Raw genomic sequence first — 17,091 nt, forward strand, 5'->3', positions numbered from 1 at the left:
CTCTGAATGCTCAGCTATGACAAGACAACTGACAGTTAATTCTGAGCTGCTGACTTGTTGCACCCTCTACAACCACTGTGATTATTATTTGACTCTGCTGGTCATCTATGAACATTTGAACATCTTGGAGAARGATCTGGCCTTAATGGCCATGTACTCTTATAATCTCCACCTGGCACAGCACAGCCAGAAGAGGATTGATCACCCCTCAGAGCCTGGTTCCTCTCTAGGTTTCTTCCTAGGTTCCTGCCTTTCTAGGGAGTTTTTCCTAGCCACCGTGCTTCTACATCTGCATTGTTTGCTGTTTGGGGTTTTAGGCTGGATTCTGTGTAAGAACTTTGCGACATCTGCGGATGTAAAAAGGGCTTTATAAATACATTTGATTGATTGATTGATTGATGCACACACACCACCATCACCCACCAGACACATGTTCCTGAAGTGGTTTTTCCCACCCACGTAAGTGGCATGGCACTTATGTGGCCCGCAGCACTCTGCCCGCAGTGCCCACAGACAGCCTCTAGCCTCCAACCTTCTGCTTTGCAAGCCCTCTGATAGCCCTCTGATAGCCCTCTGCTCTGCTAGCCCTCTGCTATCCCTCTACTCTACTAGCCCTCTGCTAGCCCTCTGCTAGGCCTCTGCTCTGCTAGCCCTCTGCTCTGCTACCCTTCTGCTCTGCTACCCTTCTGCACTGCTAACCCTCTGCTCTGCTAACCCTCTGCTCTACTAGCCCTCTGCTAGCCCTCTGCTCTGCTAGTTCTCCGCTCTGCTAGTTCTCTGCTCTGCTAACTCTTTGCTAACCCTCTGCTAGCCCTCTGCTAGCCCTCTGCTCTGCTAGTTCTCTGCTCTGCTAGCCCTCTGTGGGGTCATGTCTATGTTCCCTCAGCCGTATGTTCCCTGGGCCCCATGTTCCCTCAGACCCATGTTCTCTCAATTCTATCTTTTAAACGTGGTAGTGTGCGTGGTCAATGGTGCGGTCTCCGACTGGACATTTTACTGGCTGCAGAGAAGGAATTGCAGTTTTAAAGGTAATTCCTTGCAATTCTATACAGTTAGCCATGGGGCTGAGAAAACATTTTCCATTTKAAATCTAATTAACTTCCATTCTACACATTTCGCAATGGCTTAAGCTGTGTTCTTATGCTATCTCAGTGMCTCAAACATTATATCAAACTCAATGGGGTCCCCATGCCATGCCATTGGTGATTGTTTGTTCTCAAAGATGATCTTAAAACATAGTTTATATCGTTTAAATAGTAACTTATATAATAGTAATTTTTTTTTTTATGTAATCGAAAGCCAGATGTTTTAGGCTTATTTATAGTGAAACACATCAATTCTGGTCTTCATTTTGACAGTTTGTTCCTTTTGTTCCTAGCGGTTCAACTCTAACGTTACCATTGATATTGTGATGTAGATGCACCTTGAGAAGGGAGGGCTTTGATATGAAATATATTTGATATACAGTATATATACAGTACCAGTCAAAGGTTTGGACACACCTACTCATTCAAGGGTTTTTCTTAATTTTTTAAAACTATTTTCTACATTGTAGAATAATAGTGCAGACATCAAAACTGTTAAATAACACATATGGAATCATGTAGTAACCAAAAAAGTGTTAAACATATCAAAATATATTTTATATTTGAGATTCTTCCAACTAGCCACCCTTTGCCTTAATGACAGCTTTGCACACTCTTGGCATTCTCTGAACCAGCTTCATGAGGTTTTCACCTGGAATGCATTTCAATTATCATGTGTGCCTTGTTAAAAGTTAATTTGTGCAATTTCTTTCCTTCTTAATGTGTTTGAGCCAGTCAGTTGTGTTGTGACAAGGTAGGGGGGTATACAGAAGATACCAAATAGGGCTAAAAGACCAAGTCTATATTATGGCAAGAACAGCTCAAATAAGCAAAGAGAAACGACAGTCCAACATTACTTTAAAACATGAAGGTCAGTCAAGCCGGATCATTTCAAGAACTTTGAACGCAGTCGCAAAAAACATCAAGCGCTATGATGAAACTAGCTCTCAAGAGGACCACCACAGGAAAGGAGGACTCAGAGTTACCTCTGCTGCATAGGATAAGTCAGAGGTGTGGACTCGTGTCACATGACTTGTACTCAAGTCAGACTCGAGTCACAAATATGATGACTTGCAACTCYACTTTGACTTTAACACCAATGACTCGTGACTTAACTTGGACTTGAGCCTTTTGACTCGAACTGACTTGATACCCTCCCCAAGCCCAAATATTAAAAATGATGCTATTAAAAAAAGTGTGCAGCGCATCAACTCTTCATTTAACGGATTACAGTTTGAATCGGACAGCAGCCAATCAAATTGTGCCAGCTGAGAAAAAGTTGTGRMTGGCAGTGCAGAGGAACGTTGGTGAGTGAATTCAGGTGGAGCCCTTGGAAAGATGATATCCAAAATTATTATATTCGGATATAAAGACTACGCTGTAGTCAACAAAAAACGGATTGCAGCTTGCAAAACATGCTTGAAGGAAATTACAGACGGAGGCGCAACAACTTCCAACTTTGGAAGGTTGGGCGATTGTGTACAAGCCTACATCGCCCGATTGTGCTCCATAGCGATCCTCGATAGTCGAACACTATGGGGGGGGGGGGTCTTTCTCATGGCTACCCATGTATTTCCATGGAAATATAAAGTTTATTTGGAAAGTAATAAATATATAAGCATTCATGATTTGCGTAAATGTAATTTACTAACTACTACTCTTATTAAAAATATGAAATAGTATTACATTTGGTGAAGAGCACATTATGACTTGTTTAGGACTCGAAACTCAAAGTTTAGGACTTGAGACTTGACTTGAGACTTGTCGGTCTTGACTTGACTCAGACTTGCCTGTCTTGACTTAGGACTTGACTTGGGACTTGAGTGCTAAGACGTGAGACTTACTTGTGACTTGTAAAACAATGACTTGGTCCCACCTCTGGGATAAGTTCATTAGAGTTAACTGCACCTCAGATTGCAGCCCAAATAAATGTAACAGACACATCTCAACATCAACTGTTCAGAGGAGACTGTGTGAATCAGGCCTTCATGGTCGAATTGCTGCAAAGAAACCACTACTGAAGGACACCAATTATAAGAAGAGACTTGCTTGGGCCAAGAAACACGAACAATGGACATTAGACCGGTGGAAATCTGTCCTTTGGTCTGATGAGTCCAAATGTAAGATTTTTGGATCCAACCACCGTGTCTTTGTGAGACGCAGAGTAGGTGAACGGATGATCTCTGCATGTGTGGTTCCAACCGTGACGCATGGAGGAGTAGGTATGATGGTGTGGGGGTGCTTTGCTGGTGACACTGTCAGTGATTTATTTAGAATTCAAGGCACACTTAACCAGCATGGCTACCACAGCATTCTGCAGCGATATGCCATCCCATCTGGTTTGCGCTTAGTGGGACTATCATTTGGTTTCCAACAGGACAATGACCGAAAACACACCTCCAGGCTGTGTAAGGGCTATTTGACCAAGAAGGAGAGTGATGGAGTGCTGCATCAGATGACCTGGCCGCCACAATCACCCGACCTCAACCCAATTGAAATGGTTTGGGAGGAGTTGGACCGCAGTGTGAAGGAAAAGCAGCTAASAAGTGCTCAGCATATGTGGGAACTCCTTCAAGACTGTTGGAAAAGCATTCCTCATGAAGCTGGTTCAGAGAATGCCAAGATTGTGCAAAGTTGTCATCAAGGCAAAGGGTGGCTACTTGGAAGAATCTCAAATCTCAAATATATTTTGATTTGTTTAACACATTTTTGGTTACGACATAATTCAATATGTGTTATTTCATAGTTTTGATGTCTTCACTATTATTCTACAATGTAGAAAATAGTAATATTAAAGAAAAACCCTTGAATGAGTTGGTGTGTCCAAACGTTTGACTGGTACTGTATGACATACTGTATGACATACAAAATATTTACACAAGAAGCCACCTAATATCACACAGTCAAACTCTTCAGTCATTTAGTAAGTTTCACCATTATATATATACACTACCGTTCATAAGTTTGGGGTCACTTATAAATGTTCTTGTTTTTGAAAGAAAAGCACATTTTTGGTCCATTAAAATAACATCAAATTGATCCGGAATACAGTGTAAACATTGTTAATGTTGTAAATGACTATTGTAGCTGGAAACGGCAGATTTTGTATGGAATATCTACATAGGCGTACAGAGGCCCATTATCAGCAACCATCACTCCTGTGTTCCAATGGCACGTTGTGTTAGCTAATCCAAGTGTATAATTTTAAAAGGCTAATTGATCATTGGAAAACCATTTTGCAATTATGTTAGCACAGCAGAAAACTGTTTAAAGAAGCAATAAAACTGGCCTTCTTTAGACTAGTTGAGTATCTGGAGCATCAGCATTTGTGGGTTCGATCACAGGCTCAAAATGGCCATAAACAAAGCACTTTCTTCTGAAACTCGWCAATCTATTCTTGTTCTGAGAAATGAAGGCTATTCCATGCGAGAAATTGCCAAGAAACTGAAAATCAGATACAACGCTGTGTACTACTCCCTTCACAGAACAGCGCAAACTGGCTCGAACCAGAATAGAAAGAGGAGTGGGAGGCCCCGGTGCACAACTGAGCAAAAGGACAAGTACATTKGAGTGTCTAGTTTGAGAAACAGACGCCTCACATGTCCTCAACTGGCAGCTTCATTAAYTAGTACCCGCAAAARACCAGTCTCAACMTCAACAGTGAAGAGGRGACTCCGGGATGCTGGCCTTCTAGGCAGAGTTCCTCTGTCCAGTGTCTGTGTTATTTTGCGTAAATACAAAAATATGGGTTGGATTGAATCGAGCCAATAATCTTAATTTTCAAGGTGATGATTGCACTTTTCTTCACAACACCTCAATGTGTCCACATTTAAAATATATTTTTCGTGGGGATTTTGGGCGGATTCGAACTTACACATATATATTTTTAAATCATATTTTGGGGCGTGGCGGTAACGATTTAACACACCGCTGCTAAATGAATACAGGGGAACCACAGATAGGGCTGAGGGAACATAGGGTTGAGGAAACATAGTGTTGAGGGAACATAGGGCCCAGGGAACATAGATCACAGGGATCATAGATCACAGGGCTGAGGGAACATAGGGCCCAGGGAACATAGGGGTGAAAGAGAACATAGGGTGGACCCCCCTCTGCTCTGCTAGCCCTCCGCTAGCCCTCCGCTAGCCCTCTGCCATCCCTCTGTTAGCCCTGCGCTAGCCCTCTGCTAGCCCTCTACTCTATGGTACAGGCCAGGGTTAACTTCATTACCATGCTGAGTGCCCGCGCCAGCAATGCCCAGCTGGCACCAGACATGCTCCCTGTCTTTAATGAGTCTGTGCCGTGGCCCCGGAGACAAAGAGCAGTGTGGGAACGTGCCGCCGGGCCTCATTCTCCCAGGACAGACTGCTCCTCTGTGCTCCTGGGTCACTCTGTTATAGCCCTGGCTCTGGAACACATCACAGCCTACTTTCCCCTAATTAGGAGCATCTCACAGAGATGGCCTAACAGGGGGAATGCTGGGATTCAGAGGGACTGAGTCCTTTCCCACACTGAGATGAGAGTATTGCTGTATTCAGGCCTGTTCAGTTTCCTTTAAAACAAATACTTGCTCAGTGGTAACCAATCAGACCCAGAAAGGTGTTGCCTAATATTTTGAATCAGGACACTTTATGCCCACAAAGTGTCTAGGAGTAGAACATTTGTTGTAAATGCTGAGAATAGAGACATTTTACTCCTACTTTTAGGATTGGGCAATTGAAGGCATCTAGGGATTATGTTAACTTTGATTGTGTTCAACATTATCGGCAAGTGACTTGATGCCAAAGCATTTTAGGGTTGTTAAAACAGTAATATTCGTTTAAAAAAATCCTCTATTAACAACCATCAGAATTGGTAAAAAAAATGTTACGCGGGGCCTCCCGAGTGGCACAGCGGTCTAAGGCACTGCATCACAGTGCTGGAGGTATCATTACAGCCCTGGGTTCAATCCCAATCCCAATCCCATATGGCGGCACACAATTGGCCCAGCATCGTCCGGGTTAGGGGAGGGTTTGGTCGGGGGAGCTTTACTTGTCTCATTGCGCTCTAGCAACTCATTGTGGCGGGCCGGGTGCCTGCAGGCTGACCTCTGTCATCAGTTGGATGGTGTTTGCTCTGACACATTGGTGCAGCTGGTTTTGGTTTAAGTGGGCGAGGGTTAAGAAGCGCGATTTGGCGGGTCATGTTTCAGAGGACGCGTGACTCGACCTTTGRTGCCCGTTTGGGAGTTGTAGCGATGAGATCGAAATTGGAGGTAAAATACAAATCAAAAACAATATATATGTGGTTATGCATGCCAACATATTAGGCAATAATTAAGAGTAMGCAAAGTGATCGTGTCAGAAGAAAATTCTATCATTCGTTTTATCAATGCAACATTTGATTTACAGTCACGTTAACCGTGGTTGTCTGAAGCGTACTATAGAAATCACACCTGGCCATGCCTCATCGCGATTGGTTATTCCCCACCATTTGCAACAATGTCAATGAGCTTCATCACTATCTTTCCTGTGCGGTACCTTAAACTGTCGTGATTACCAGCGGAGATCAACATTAATGATGCAACTTTTATTACCTCTGAAGAGTATCTTAAATAACTCTCACGCATCCCGGTAATAAAAAAGGCCACTTGTCTTTTGCTACTAGCACTGATTTTGCTGATAATTACTTTGTAGAGGGAAAATGTACTTGATACGATTGTGATGTGTTGTTGTCTCGCCTAGCTTTCTTAAGACGTTTGCACTAACTGTAAGTTGCTCTGAATAAGAGCGTCTGCTAAATGACTAAAATGTAAATGCAAAATGTATGAGTTGATTTTACTTCTAGATCAGAGTTTGTCTGTGCAGTGTAACATCATCCTAAAAGCTGGCAGTTTTTTGTTGTTGTCTTAAGACAGGCTTTAACAGGATTRCTAGGACTTTTTCTGAGATGCTTTGTGGATACGGGCGTGTTATGTTGTTGTTGTTGGTGACTGTGATGTATTGAAAATGAAAATAAAATGTTTGAAGGAAAGAAACGTTTGTTGTAAAATAGCCAAAGCAAAGAACAAGTTTTACTGCAAATTGCCTTAGAATGTAGGGTTATCCAACCTCTTGCCAGAGTGGAAAACACAAGGTCATAGACATAACCTACATGTGTTGCCTCATCCAGGCTGTGTAATGGGGAGAATTACCCTGCATATGTATATGAGACAAAACCCAGTAGGGTAGATCACATGTCATTTGATAGTGTTAAAGGCTTCTGATGGCAGCATGCAGGGTTAGGGGCAGCCAGCCTGTCCACTGCTGTTTAGCCATATCACTCCCTGTCTGGCGTCTACATGTACAACCACAGACACAAAGGCATATTATATATAACACACACACACACACATAAACACACATGCTTGAATGTACACACAAAGCTGTATATGTACAGACATGCATAAATCCACATTTTGATATCCTGTGACTGTTGTCTGATGCAGTGCTGTGTGTCTCTCCTCAGATTCTAAAGGCTTGTCAAACCCAGGCGAGGTGGAGGCTTTGAGAGAGAAGGTCTACGCCTCTCTGGAGGCCTACTGCAAACAGAAATACCCAGATCAGCCTGGCAGGTACGGATACATGCACCTCCCTCCATAAACTAAGCTTCCCCTGATGTAAATTGWTGTAGTACTCGAGATGGTCTCGGTCTGGAGTCCGGTCTCGAGACTACATATTGAGTGTCTTGGTCTTGTCTTGGTGTTGATAAATTTGTACTCGGTCTTGACTCGGTCTCGGACAGTGAGGACTTCCTGAGACCAGTGGAGTAAAACAATTCAGTTAGCGCATTAAAACCGCTTCGCCAGGCCAAATATACACACTCCTTTCTTAAAACATGAATATCTTAACAGCCGTATCTATTATAGACATGTTTGCGTAGTGGCGKGTGCACTTTTTGTAAAACACAAAGGGCCAGTGGTGTAGCGGAGGGTATACGCTGGTATAAACTGTATACCCCCTTTTTTTCAGTGGGCATTGCGTACACTCACTTCTTAATCCCTACTGATGCGTATCAAAGTAGTGTAGTGGAGGTAAATTACTTATCAATGATGTAGAACAATAGAGAAATCATGCACAAAGTAGCCTACACGATCGCAACGCATGTGAAATATATTCTCATGCATGCTGCACACAGCCTAGTTTCAGTGGAATATCATCTACAGACAGCAGGAGTGTGCAGCTCTCAGCTGGTTGTGGCATGGAGCAGCTCACAGAAGAATGACATCGGTAGCTGGTAGGGTAGTTAAGATGTTTAAACTTATGATATCTGCCAGTAAATACTAACTAAGGCAACAATGGGTATGCAAACCAGGTATTGAAAATTGTTTATCCTATTTCTGATGCGCATTTGTCATCATGCGCTGTTTGCATCAGGACGTAGACATGGATGGGCCTGGTTGGATACAGGCCCAACCACTGGGGWGCCAGGCCCTGACAGGCCTAACCAATCAGATTTATGTGGTTTAAGCATTGTTGTGGACTTAGACCATCAAATGTGATTTTGAGAGTGAAAATCTGATAAATCTATAGGAAAAATACAAAAAACATCGTATCTTTCACACTGGGTGCCTTTCCTTCACTGGGCGGGCCGTTTGGGAGAGTATACTTCTTCAGGCACCATTACACCACTGCAGAGGGCTGATGGAAAGACAGCAGTCACACACAGCATGATGTTAAAGGATAAGCTGTTCATAAACTCTGACATAATGTAATAAGCCAGTAGGTCCCAATCATAAGAATACAAAAACACAACCATTAAGTATTTCCCAATCAAAATGTACAACTATTACATCCTATTGCAAAAAACACATTTCACGTTTAGCACACAAAGTAACCAGTGACCTAAAGTTTAAAGTGGAACTGACAGCGATTTAACTACTTTGCAGATATGAAACAGACGATCATATTATCAGTCAAAAATACCCAATTCACCCAATTTTTGCTACAAAACAAACTTTATAAGAGGTTTTAAAAATAGGTTCTATCAGAATAGATGGATGCAGTTCAATACATGATTAATATAATTCACCAATACATTTCTTGGTAGTCCAAAAAATATTACTATCAGGTTATAAATCACACCTGGCCTGGTACATTGTTTGCTGCCTCCATTCGGGATGCACTTTTTCAGTTTCAATTACTCAATATTCTGGACAAATACGGACGAATGTAACTAAGGCTGGGAATGTCYATACAATCAAACTAGCAAGGGTAATGATCACAAGTCAGCCATAACGTGGCTAATAGGCTAGCGTATCTATTTATGTAGCTAGCTAAAAACACGGAGCCTACCGTTAGCTAGATGCTAGGAGGATGTCATGTCATGCCATTGGAGGGTGAGTGACTGACTTTCCCCTTCATATCTTTTTTCGGTGGCTACACACAGCTAGAGATGCAGGTATCATTTGGTTAGCTAGCAATAACTTAAACGACTATTATACAGTTAGCATATCTCTTGTGTTCGCAAATGCTCTCTGGCTATCTACTCCGATTTCAGAGGACTCTCATCTGAGTGTGCCAGAGCGCAGAACAACTGATGAATTTACGAACGCGTAACACCTGCTGAATATGACTGGTGTCAGTAAACGTTGGCAAAAAAAAAGTTATAGTTAGTCAAGAACAGCCTAACCAGCTCTGCTACGGCAAGTAAAATGGAGTGAGATGTTCTCTCATTTGTGTCTGGACGTAGCTAGCTGGCAAGCTAGCCTACTTTAGCCGGTTAGCTTGGGTGCTTGGTTGGGACAAGCATGCATTGGCAGGCACACTGCAGAAGGACGAGGAGGACACAATTCCCCATCGTTTTCAGTGCAATTTCGACAGCCAACTAGCTGAAAAAGTTTGAGAGGGTTCATCTAATGCCTGTAAACACTCAGTCCAGTTCAAAGTGAATGATGGCAGGCCCATGTGGCAAATGGCTTGTTTTTATAAAGGTCTACTGTAGCTCTGGTTGGCTATAGTGCACCGGTCTGTATAGACTCCAGTCCTGCACAAGACAAAAGGTTACAAAAAAAACGTTTTTTCCCCCAATTGGTATCCAATTGGTAGTTACAGTCTTGTCCCATCGCTGCAACTCCCGTACGGACTCGGGAGAGGCGAAGGTCGAGAGCCGTGCGTCCTCCAAAACGCAACACAGCCAAGCTGCTTCTTGACAGTGCCTGCTTAACCCGGAAGCCAGCCGCACCAATGTGTCAGAGGAAACACCATACACCTGGCAACCGTGTCAGCATATATTGCACCCGGCCTGCCACAGGAGTCGCTAGAGCGCAATGGGACAAGAACATCCCTGCCGGCCAAACCACCCCATGGGTCTCCCGGTCGCGACCGGCTGCGAGTCTGGACTCGAACCAGGATCTCTAGTGCCTCAGACCACTACGCCACTCGGGTGGGCCCAAGACAGATGTTTTTATTCAGTTTTATTTACTGCAGTGTCTATTAATTTCCCAAACGCACAGCCACTTTCCCACTCTATATTGCTATAGAATTTTGACAATTGCCCTAGTATAAATAATTCCCAAACATTCTAATGTCACGTTTACTCCCTTCTCCCCCTCTCTGGCACTCGTTGTCACRWGTTTTCTCATTATTACGCACATKTGTCACCATCGTTACGWMCACCTGCGCCTCATAAGACTCACCTGGACTCCATCACCTTCCTGATTACCTCCCCTACATCTGTCACTCCCTTTGGTTCTTTCCTGAGGRGTTATTGATTCTATTCATGTGTTTTATGTATGTACGCTATTCGTGTGTCTTGTTTTTTTCTGTAATTTATTAAATTCACTCCCTGTATTTTCTTCCCGACTCCTAGCGTACTCGTTACATCTAAGAATTTATGAAAATGTGAAAATGACCGTATCTAAGTGGTCGCTTGTCAGATAATTGTGTCATATTCTTTGTGGGAGTGTTTATGAACAGATTTTTTGTAAGATTTCATGTTGCTAAAATGCTGTCAGTTCGTCTCTAAATGCAACAAAGTTTCACACACATAAGGTATTTTCAAAGAGATGGCTAACAACAGCAAACGCGCTGCAATACAAAACACAGTTATACTCACCCGATGATGATCGTTTAAAACTAAATTCTTTCAATGGKAAAGCTAACAAATTAGCAACATCATCCTCTTTGATAACGCCTGCTGCAGCCGCTGCAAACTAGCCAACAACAAAAGCTAGCTAGCTAGACCGTGGGAAAACTACTGCTCGCTATTGCGCATTGACCTGTTGGCCTTCAAGAAGGCAGAGTTTCTATACGTTTTTGTAAAAAACTATCCCACTCACTAAGTCAAAATGTGATTGGTTGATTCCACTGTCACTCTAAAATGTTGCATAATACAGTTGAATGGCAGATGCCTTTATCTAGTTTCTGATGCCCTAGCCAATGGCTGACTTAGCTAGCTAGATTTATCTCCCCAGAGACAGCGAAGAAAAATCATGATTGGATCTTTATTTCCTCTTCAGTGTTTACCCTTTCCTTTCCAACAAAAACTGAAGATTAAATCAGAACATCATTGAAAATAATAATATAATTATCATTATTATATTATTATAATCATTATTTTATAAATCCTTAGCCCTTCTCTGAAGGCATAGAAGGCCCATTGCTCCCCCACTGTGTTGGGTTAGTAATCATTTGTAGAGTGGCTCTATTTTGCTTCAGCCTGTATTTATTCTGAATGTCTAAAGAATCCATGTTGTTCTGAAATCTGAACACAGAAATACTGGACATTTTAAACTCTTACTATGGTGGTGATTTGACAAAATAACAATCATGGTCTTGAATTGGACTCGCATTTTTCTGGTCTCGGTCTTGACTTGGTGTCACACCCCTTGTCCCCTGTTCTTGACTCAGACTCGATTTGCTTCAGTCTTGGTCTTGAATCGGTCTCGCTTTAGGTGGTCTCGAACACAACACTGCCAAATAGGTTATTGTTGAATTGCGACTGTCTGTGAAAAGTATAAAGGCCCAACCAGGCATTTCGCAATATTTCAATTGAGTGAACAGTAGGCTATAGACTATCTTATTGTCACCAGCGGAGAGCATCGGCCATCCAGTGAATGTGAATATTCACTCTTTATCATTGTTGGGTCAGTGACACTTCAAAGTTTATTTTTGGACAATAATTTCCTCCTCCAGGTTAGATGGACGTCATATTGTAGGCTATTGGTGTCTCCCCTTCTCGTAGGCCTATTATATTGATCAGACAACTTTGTTATTCATTGATCTGTTTGTCAATGTCAGCAGAACAGGCAACTGTAATTTTTGTCGTATTAACCCTTTAACCGTATTCTCAGCCGACTGGTAGAGAATATTTTGAAAATGGATTTAGAAGTGGAAATGGAAAAATAATCCTGACTTGAATTTGATTGGTCAATTTCTCCAGCCTTCCTGCATTATAATGAACATAATGTGTATCCTTTTGGGTTGCTGCAGTTGTGGTACTGTGTTGTGGCACTCTTTGCCCACTGTAAAATAACTCAAAATCAGTCACCAAAGGTATGGGATTAAAGGCAGGAATTCAGTTTGTGAGGGATTAATATTGCACCATTACTGTTAGTAAAGTCCTTGAAGAGTAGGAATCTGAAGATAAATAGTTCAAATGTAAAAAGGCTCAAAAGCAATCATTTAGAAAATAATTTGCTCAACCAGGCAGTTGATATGTCAGAAAAAAATATGTTGGACTTAAAACAGGGTCAAAATCCTTTAATTAAAAATACTTATTTTGGTGAAAAATATAAATTAATTGTTGACAACTCACTATATTAGGCAACATAAATTGGTTAAGCCACATTTCATGGGCCATTGGGTCAATTAATCAATATTCAGACTTAAGTTTGCCTATAAAATAATGCCTATAATAGTAACATTGCACTATACACCAATTTAAAACACATTAATTTCAATGTCATTGAATATTCATGTTTGGACATACAAAATTACCATAATTGTTCAAATTTTACATCAGTCCTCATTTAACAATGCTTACCTACCAATAAAAGCCATTAGAGAAGACTTAAAGTAAGTTTTGTAATATAATATGGTATTGCTGGTATGACCCTCTTTTGTCTTCTCAACCGCTTGGTAGAGCTGTTATTTCCAAAAGAAACATCAAGTTGAAAAAAAAAGAACAATTGGAAGTTCTTATTTGAGTTGTTAGTAATATGAATTTTAGGTGAAATCATGTTTTTTAAGAAGAGGCAGTTAAAGGATTAAAAAGATTCTGCTAATATCTCCAGTCATATAACAGTGTAGTAGAATTGCATGAGATGTGTTTATAAAAGGCCCAATTTTTTTCCATGCATAGTAAGGAGAAGAAGTGTATCTGATATAGCCTATTCTAGCCTAGGCCTACTCTACGCCACTACACACTCAGCCAGGCATTGAACGGTCTTTTTTGCAAACAGTGATTGACTTATATTATTAGCCTAAATTATGACTATTCAGTCTACTCATCACATTAGGAATAGCGTTAGTAGGCTCTTACATAAGTCTGCAAATGCGATGATGCATGGAATGCTTTATTATAAAGGTGCATTTTTATGGTGAAAATTCACTTCCCCAGACTTCAAACTCACCTATGCCTCTTTCTTCTCTTTCTCTACCCCTCTGTCAGTGTGTTTGGCTGAAAGTGCACTGTCTGCTTTCTCTATTGTAGATGTAGACTACCGTATATGACAGATGTCTCAATTCTGTCATGGGCATCCCTTTCATGAATCACTGTACATCAGCATATGAGACAACATCTTGTCTACATCCACCTCTTATTTTCTGTCACATTAATCACAGTTATTTTGTGTCTTTGATTGGGCTAGGTTTGCCAAGCTGTTGCTGCGGTTACCAGCCCTGCGTTCCATTGGTCTGAAGTGTCTGGAGCACCTGTTCTTTTTCAAGCTCATCGGGGACACGCCCATCGACACCTTCCTCATGGAGATGCTAGAGGCGCCCCACCAAATGACATAACTGCAGGCGGGGCGTCGCCCATGTTCCCCTCGCCCCCTCCGCCTCTAACCCCTCTGGATACGGAGGGTGGTCCTGCAAACCACTCCCCCTCGAGAGATTATGTGACATCATTGGATCTAGAGAAGTCCCCCCTCTTTGATGTGTTTCAAAAAAACAAGTTCAATGTCCATGGGTCTGTTTTATACACTGTACAAATATATATATATATATATATATATATATATATATATATATATATATATATATATATATATATATATATATATATATATATATATATATATATATATATATTATAACTCATGAGATTAATTGAAAGACAACAATGGACTGGTGATGAAACGGACCGAGGGGAAAGGAAGTGTTTTAAGCCATTGTTTTGTAACGTGAAACAACAACCAAGAAGATCAGGTGTTAAAGGTAGGTCTGTTTGCAGGTGTATTTTGAATTGTGGCGGTTTCATCAGTAGCGTAGGTATTGGGAGAATCGTGTTTTGGACTTGTTGAAGAGAGCCGGGGCTGCATGGGCTGTCCCTGGCTCTGTTCGGGAAGCATCTCACTTTCAGGACTAACTTAAGGGAGATTGGTCCGTTTGCAGGGGGGAGGAACGAGGCCCGGTCTTGTCCGGTCCAATTCGTTCAGGTGCTGTCCGGTTTAATCCGGTCAGGTCCGGTTGGGTCTGTTTTGAGGTGTACTGTATGTGTTTTGGGAGAGAAGGACTCAAGAGGTGGGACCATGCAGATGAACAGTGCTCCACTCAGGTCCCTCAACCCAAACTCAGCCGCTTCTCCACGTCTCCTTATTCTATTAGCACTGTGTGAACATGAGAGGAGAGATGCTACGCCGCTACATCGGTCCAGTGTTCAGAGGCTCAGATAGCTTTAGTGACTGATTGGAGTGAAAGCCTGCAGTGTGGCCTCTTAGGACCAGAGCTGGATGACCTTCATGTGGCCTGAAAAAGCTTATCTCTGGCACTACTCATTCTGTTGTACTGTACTGACATTAGGGGCAGTGTGTATCTGGATTCACCCTCACATAAGCCCTATACTACATGTGCATTGCTGTGTGCTCTGGAAGCTTGGCACAGGAAGACAAGGAAAGCAAACAGATGAAAGTTCTCATCGCTCTACTACAAGCATTGTTCCTTTTTCCTGTCTGCGTTAAGGCGACAACAAAATTAATTTTTCCTGTCTGCGTTAAGGCGACAACAAAAGTAAGAAGAAAAGGACAAATGGTTTGTAGGGAAATGTCAACTGATCTGAACTTTTTAAAGTGATGGCACGACTTTGTCATGTCATGTGTCCCTCCACCTCTGAGACCATTCGTTTCTGCTCCTTCTGTGAATTACAACACACCACACAGCAACCAAGCATGCTGTTCCTCATGGTGTAACCTAGCTTTAGAATGGCCTTTGACCTGTACAGGATATTACAACAGTATTGATGGTATTTGTAAAAAAAATAAGAAAAAAATAAGAAATTGGCAAAATTTGCAATTATCTCTGTTTTCATCCCTCAAACTCTCAGTTCTCTACATAACCCCCCCATGTCAAACAGCCCCATGTCAAACAGCCCCATGTCAAACAGTTCATGAGAGAAGTGCTTCAATGCAGTCGTGTTTATGGTGAGATGTTCTCTTATTTGGATTGTGGAGCCCATGCTCCTCCATTGCAAACTCTGGCCCAGACCATCCAATCTGACTGGAGGATGTAGGCCTGGTGAAGAAACAGAGACCCTTGACTGCTCCACTGCCCAGCCTCCCCTCACCCTCAGAGGAATCCACACCCTGCACTTCTCTGGACAACCCAGTTTCATTTAAGTCAAACTGAAATGTTAAATATGTAACATTATGTATAAATCTGCTATATGCCCATATTGCGCATTTTTTTCTTTCTATGCTGCAGCTGCTGCATAACTATGCATCAAGCATTTTTCCAAAGATTGTCCATAGATAGTGCGGTTTTGTTGTTATTATAAAGGGGTGGTTAAACCCTGTCCCGTAGGACAGCAGACTGCTTTGGATTAACCATCAACTCTAGCAGAGCTCCAGGACCAAGTTTATCAGCCCCACATGATAGCAGAATAGAGAGAGATAGAGAGACTTAAACAGAGGAGGGGTTGACCAGTGAGAATAGGGAACTTGGTGGCTGTAGGAGAGCTGTGACTTCCCCCTAGTGGAAGAGATGCACAACTGCTACATTACTTGAATTTTGTACAAGTATTTAATCAGAAAAGGCACTTTTTCATGACATTATCAATATTCATTTTCCTCTTTGGTCAGACAAAACCTAAATTGAATACGTAGCAATAACCACAGCAGGATTGATTGACAAGTCCTTAGTCCAAATCTAGTTAATGTATTTTAGTGAGGTGGATYAATTTTCATTAGGTCTTATTTTAAACTATTCAGGAAACAGAGAAATTACTGCCGTGTTCAGGCCAATTCTGTCTAAACAGTATTTTTATCTGGTCTAAATGGTAATTGTCAGTCAGGAAAAAACTACTGAAAATGAATTGGCTCATTGTTCAAATGATTCCAACTTAAGCACTAGTATAGGTAGTTCTCTGGAACATGAGGTCAAATCAGACTGGCACCCCAACTAAAAGTTCAGAAAAATAACCACATTTTGATGATTCATTTATTTGCAAACGGTTATCCAACTTTTTTAAATGTACACCTAATCTGCTCTCTTGCGTATGATGTCTCCTTTTCTGAGCTTGATTGGGTTCATGTGATTTAAGACCCAGGTATATATATACTGTATGTAAAAGCCATACTCAGATGTGCAAGCTCACTCCCTCCTGCAGGAAATGGACTGATATGATTACTTAAGTAGAATAAATAGCTTAGAAAAATGCTTCATAAACCATAAAGCTCTATTTTGTCTATATGTATATGTGTATATATTTATAAATATATATAAATCCTTTCCGTACATTTGTCCAGTCAATTTTAGCAAGAGGGAGACAACTATTTCAGCTGAAACTATTCTGAGCCAGGACAGATTCCATCGTGTTATACGCAGTAGTT

At 41.7% G+C, this 17,091-nt stretch overlaps 1 protein-coding gene across 1 annotated transcript in view; it reads left to right on the forward strand.

The window, feature by feature from the left end:
• LOC111964535 (retinoic acid receptor RXR-alpha-A) overlaps positions 1–14,305 on the forward strand; it is a 153,131-nt gene extending 138,826 nt beyond the window's left edge. Inside the window, exons 10-11 of the mRNA XM_070443480.1 lie at positions 7,572–7,677; positions 13,915–14,305. Of these exons, the coding sequence (XP_070299581.1) occupies positions 7,572–7,677; positions 13,915–14,062 (254 nt within the window). The 3' untranslated portion in view covers positions 14,063–14,305. The remainder of the gene's footprint in view (positions 1–7,571; positions 7,678–13,914) is intronic.
• Positions 14,306–17,091: the final 2,786 nt, after the last annotated feature.

This window comes from Salvelinus sp. IW2-2015, linkage group LG5, assembly GCF_002910315.2.
Source record: "Salvelinus sp. IW2-2015 linkage group LG5, ASM291031v2, whole genome shotgun sequence".
Lineage (NCBI taxonomy): Eukaryota > Metazoa > Chordata > Actinopteri > Salmoniformes > Salmonidae > Salvelinus > Salvelinus sp. IW2-2015.